Raw genomic sequence first — 6,122 nt, forward strand, 5'->3', positions numbered from 1 at the left:
AGGAAGCCGGGCGGTGGTGGCACACGCCTTTAATCCCAGCACTCGGGAGGCAGAGGCAGGCAGATCTCTGTGAGTTCGAGGCCAGCCTGGTCTACAAGAGCTAGTTCTAGGACAAGACTCCAAAGCTACAGAGAAACCCTGTCTTGAAAAACCAAAAGAAAAAAATTCTCCATCCTTCAACACAAAAACGAAACAGAAATATTGAGATTAGTCTTGTGTTACTAGTGGATATCAGGTTGAATTTCTCATTTTAGGACGTTCATGTCCTAGTAAAAGTATTGAGTGGTCTTGTGGGAGGCAGAAGTCATTAGATCGGTATTTGTTTCTTCTCTCTGACTTTTGAGAAGTGGACAGTAATGATTTTCTCTTTTCTAAAAGCAACTGTGTTGCCATGGATTGGGATAAAGACGGGGATATCCTGGCGGTGATTGCTGAGAAGTCTAGTTGCATTTATCTGTGGGATGCCAACACAAACAAAACCAGCCAGCTAGACAATGGCATGAGGTAAGGATAACTCTGTTGTTATTTAAGTGATTATAAAGTACTAAATGACAAAATACTTTTATTATTTGTATTTTATTAATGTCAGTAATTATACTTATTATTGGGATAAATATGACATTTTAACAGATGCACACAATGTGTATTGGCCAGATCAGTGTAATTATCATTTCCTAACTTTGTAGTTATTTTTAAATTTTTCACTGAGCGATGTTGCTGTTTGTTGGCTTTTAATTATTTTTAAAGTTTTCACTGAGAAATGTGACTTTGTTGTCTTGATGCTGATAGTGTTTACTACTTTGACTTTGGAGATGCAATGACGAGGGCTTTTTGGTGTTGTGATAGTCACTTTGTTTGGTTTGGGGTTTGGGTTTTTGAAAGAAGATGTCATATAGCGCGTGCTGACCTCAAGTTCACTGTGTAGCTAAGGATGACTTTGAACTGCTGAACCTCCTGCCCCTACCTCCTAAATGCTGGGATTAGAAGCCTGTACCAACATGTCTTTCTTGAGTAATTTTCTTAGGAAGGAAGAGATCATTCCTTTTATGGTTAATATATGTAATCCTTCTGTTAATTAGAATAAAGATGTGTATGGCCAGGTGTGGTGGCACACTCCTTTCATATCAGCACTCAGAAAGCAGAAGCAGGTGAATCTCTGAGTTTGTGGCCATCCTGGTCTATGTAGCAAGTTCTAGGACAGACAGGACTATAGAGAAAGACCCTGTCTTGAAACAAAACCAAAAAACAATAAAGATGCTATGGTTGTGAAGTACCTTCTTTTGAAAGTCTTTTGGTAAACGTATCAAAAATGAACACGATGAGAAAAAATTGAAATGGGAAAATCTGGAGGTGATGACTGCAGTGTCGCACAATAAATGACCATACCTCAAACAAAGTGGATGGCAAGGACACCACGGGTGTCCTCTCACCTCCTCGTGTTTCCCAAAAGAAGAATGCAGTCTTTTCAGTTGGCATTCATTTGCTTGTTTTGTGTAGGAGTATGAATGTGTGTATGACAGTGTGCATGTGTGCGTGACTGTGTGCATGTGTGCGTGACTGTGTGCATGTGTGCGTGACTGTGTGCATGTGTGCGTGACTGTGTGCATAACTGTGTGTATGTGTGCGACTGCATGTGTGCGTGACTGTGTGTATGTGTGTCACTGCATGTGTATATGTGTATGTGCGTGACTGTATGTGTGCGTGACTGTGTATGTGTGCATGACTGTGTGCATGTGTGCGTGACTGTGTATGTGTGCATGACTGTGTGTGTGCATCTGCATGTGTGCATGACTGTATATGTGTGCATGACTGTGTAAGCATTTGTGTGTAGATCCCAGGGATTGAACTTGGGCCATCAGACTTGGTAGCAAGTGTATTCACCTGCTGAGCCATCTAGCCAGCCTCTGATATTCTTAACTTAATTTTACTTTATTATCATATGTATTTATTATAACTATGATATTATTACTGTTAACTTTATTCATCAGTTATTGCAGCTAACTTTTCATATACTTCATTAATATTTCACCTCCAAATATGTCACCTCATCATAATGTATGACCTTTCACAGATTAAACTTACGTCAACTGTACTGGGAATTTTTGGTGCTCTGATCCCAGATTTAGCTAGAGAGAGTCTCCTCCAAATTAACCTTTGTCCTTACTCCATGTTCTGAAGACAGAAGCACACTCTATCTGTGGTGCTCAAGATGTAGCTACATTGGAATCACCTAGGAGAGTCAGTAACATAGCTAGATCCACCCCCTGAGTTTCTACTGTGTAGGTCTGAGATGGGAGCTGGTAAGTGGCATTTCCAGCACCTCCTTGGGATGCTGCCGCCACCTCTGGGATGACTTTTGAGAACTGTTATTTTTGGACCCACTGTGATTTCTTCTCTCAGTCCCCAAAGAGTTCTCATGCCCTTTTGTAGGGAGTCATAGAATAGGAGCCTGTGAGTCCTGGAATATATGCAGGAACTGGGAGCTGGCCAGAAGGCCCTGAGGTGATGAGCCGAGTTTGATCACTGGGACCAACATGGTGGAAGGAGAGAACCAAGTCCTGCAAGCAGCCCTCTAGCTGTAGTGTTGCTCCCATACACTCAAATAAATAAATGTGATTTAGGAAAAAACCTTTAGACAAAGTGCTTTCTTTCTGATTCTGAACAACTTTGTAATAGTGATGGGCAACAAACATAATCCTTTTTCCTTCTCTTTTTTGCTGTAGCTAGGAATTGACCAAGGGTTTTGTTTCCCGTGCTCTACCACTGGAATATATGCTCAGCCAAGATACATCCTTAAGATTATGAATTCTCAACGCTTCCTCTGATTTCATTTGCCGTGTTAAGGAGAACTCCTTGTCCCCCTAGTATATATGTGTGCGTGTGGAGACCAGGGCTGACATGGGGAGCCTTCTTGGATCACCCTCCACCTTATTCACTGAACCCAGACTTTACCAACATGGGTCGCCTAGACAGCTTGCTCCGCAGACCCCCTCTGTCTTAACAAGCACTAAAACTACAGGCTGGACCACCAGGCATTTACATGGATTTTGAGTCTAACTGCTACCAAGATGATTTTGTACTGTCTCCAAATTTTCTTTTAAAATTTTAATTTTATTTTATGTGTATGGGCTTTCCGGCATGCATGTCGGTACTACATGTATTCCGGGTACCTTCAGAGGCCAGAAAGAGGGTGTTGGATCTCCTGGAACTGATGTTACAGACAGTTGTAAGCTACCATGTGGGTACTGGGAATCAAACCTGGGTCTAGCTAGTGCTCTTAGCCTCTGAGCCATCTCTCTGTTGCCTCCAAAATTCTTGTAGCACTTAGTCTTCATCTAAAAACTATAAGCTATATGGGTTTTTTTATTGTTTGTTTTTTTTTTTTCTTGAGACAATCTTACTATGTAGCTATAGGTAGCCTCGAACTCACAGAGATCTGTCTGTCTCTGCCTCCTGAGTGCTGGGATTACAGCTAAAAGCCCATGAGCTATACTGCTGTACTTCAGCTTCTAAGCAGAGTTTAAAGTTATACATGAAGTATGAGAGGATTATGATTGTGAACTGTTCTGTAATATGTGTCTTAATATTACAGGGATCAAATGTCCTTCCTTCTTTGGTCAAAAATTGGAAGTTTCCTGGCTGTTGGGACCATTAAAGGAAATTTGCTCATTTATAACCATCAGACATCTCGAAAGATTCCTGTTCTCGGTAGGTTCTGGCAGAAGCACTCTACGTGTTTGAGATGCTGCAAGGGAAAATCTGTAGAGAAAGGCTTCCCTGGTCCATCCTAGACTGCTGACCCTGAAGGCCCCTCCCTGCTTGCTAAGAACTGAAACATTCGGTGATTGCGTGTAGGACCCACGCTGCCAATTCTTACCCCACTTTTTCTCCAAACACCAGTTGGTCTATAAGGAGTTTGCCTCAGAGTGTGTGGCCCATTTGACCTTGCATGAAGTACTCTGGTCTCCCCCAACCTCTGTTCGCTTGGCCTTGGCCCCTTGAATACCCTTGAAGATTATTACCCTTTCCGCTGTAGCCTCATACTGGTGAATGGGTTATAGAATGAGCAGGGCTAACAGCAGGCCTGTGGCCAGAGAAAGCATCCCTGCCCCTCTAGGGAGGCGGCGAGCACTGGAGATAGCGACACCTACAGGACATGTGAGAAAGTACATGTGAGAAAGAGCAGTGAGTCATTTCAAATGATTTTCACAGGTATCTCCTTAGTATTGATTTTAATTTTTAATAATGAGAGATAAATAGAAGCATCATTAATCTGTTTGAAAGACCAAACTAAAATTTCCTCCCAGATACAAAAATCAACTTTTTCCATATAAATTTGTCTGTTTATTGTTTTTTTCAAGACAGGGTTTCTTTGTGTAGCCCTGGCTGTCCTGGAACTTGCTCCAGGCTGACCTTGAACTCAGAGATCCACCTACCTCTGCCTCTTAATCTTAAGTGCTAAGATTAAGGTGTCTGCCACCACTGCTCAGCGCCATATAAATTCCTGTATGACTCCAGTAGGCATTTTGTTCCCCGCTTTATCTCTGCGTATGTCCTTATAAGCCACAGAGGCTTTGATACTGGATGCATATGAAATAGTATGTTATAGCATGATCTCTCATATCAGGCTACCATATGAACATGATGTTGCTCTTATCTTAGTATTTACTATGAATATGATTCTGCCCACATTCTTGCTTAATAACCATATAAAATGTACTGAAAAGATTCTAATTAATTGCCCATCTTAGTGCCTTTAGATAAATATACCATTGCTTCTCTCAAACTTGGTTGGGATTGTGGCTCAGCTCTGTTTACTCTTAACTTTTTTTAGAGATTTATTTTCTATAGGAATTGATTTCTGTGCACATGAATGAAGATGCCTATGGAGTCTAGAAGTATTGGATCCCTGGAGCTGAAGTTACAGGTGTTTGTGAGCTACCTGATGTGGGTGCTGGGAATTGAACATGGGTCCTCTGGAAGAGCGCAAGTTTTCTTAACCATTGGGCCATCTCTCCAGCCGTTCTTCTTAACTTTCTTAAAATCAGGCCACCCCGCTCACAGCTGCTTGATCCACCAGCACTGCTAGAAATCAAATCTGCATTTCATGGTGTACATTTCCTTTGACTCGACTAGATGCTGGCATTTCTTGCTTCGCAGGTTTCTGATATGCAGAAATGTCAGTTATGATAGTTTAACTAAATAATGCCAATCTCCCATTTCAGTCACCAGAGTGCTATAAGTAGGTCAGGTAGTTCTGTTAACTGTTCCTACTAATGCCATGCTTAGCCTGGATTTTGAGCAGTGTGACAGTGTATGAGAAAAAGGAAGGTTTCTTCCCCTCTTCTTGGTAAAGAAAGGAGTTTATGAACAGTGGGATGGCACCGCAGATAAAGGCACCTGCGGCCAAGCCTAACAAACTGAGTTCAGTCCCTGTAACCCATGCAGTGAAGGAGAGAGTCACCTCTCAAAGATTGTCCTTTGACCTCCATATGTGTGCTGTGGAAAACACATGCACATATGCACACATGTGTTCACACACACACAAAACAGAAGGGTGGATGGATGGATGGATGGATAGATAGATAGACAGACAGACAGACAGACAGATGTGATTTTTAAAGATAAAGAAGAAAGGTTTTTGTCTTTAGCATCTTTCGGCCTCTCTTCATACAACCCTTTCTCGCCCTGATGTAGCTGGACCACCTGAGTCCTTTAGTCTGCTATCAACGTGATCTCTCCATCTACAGGCAGGCTCTTCTCTAAATGTCCCTTCACTTTTGTGCCCTGCTCTCCTGACTCAGAATGCTCTCTGTGACCTGAGAACTCCTGAAGCTGTATCTCTTCAACCCATGGGCTAGACTCACACATGAAGCTCTCACTCTGCATCCTCAGTGTGAGACCCATGTGCACTGCAGATCTAACAACCCCACAAGCCCTCTTGATTGACCAGAAAGTATCTCAGGTATTCTGTCCAGTCATGCCCAGGTTGCAATCCTGGCTACTGTCATGAGACAGCCTCCTGTGTTGAAATAGGAGCGGCAGGGCTGCGTCCCCGGCACCCGGCCGCCCGCATGGCTAGGTTATGCCCTGAAATAATTACACGGAAACTGTATTTTTTT

At 42.5% G+C, this 6,122-nt stretch overlaps 1 protein-coding gene across 3 annotated transcripts in view; it reads left to right on the top strand.

The window, feature by feature from the left end:
• The window catches only part of Wdr19 (WD repeat domain 19), a 60,381-nt gene that overhangs the window by 7,769 nt on the left and 46,490 nt on the right, over positions 1-6,122 (top strand). For all 3 annotated transcript variants that reach the window (XM_050149951.1, XM_050149950.1, XM_050149952.1), the window contains exons 4-5: positions 379-504; positions 3,593-3,708. In XM_050149951.1, coding sequence (XP_050005908.1) covers positions 379-504; positions 3,593-3,708 — 242 coding nt within the window. The remainder of the gene's footprint in view (positions 1-378; positions 505-3,592; positions 3,709-6,122) is intronic.

Source organism: Alexandromys fortis, unplaced genomic scaffold, assembly GCF_014885135.2.
Source record: "Alexandromys fortis isolate MF-2015 unplaced genomic scaffold, M_Fortis_MF-2015_v1.1 scaffold_0, whole genome shotgun sequence".
NCBI classification, from domain to species: Eukaryota; Metazoa; Chordata; class Mammalia; order Rodentia; family Cricetidae; genus Alexandromys; species Alexandromys fortis.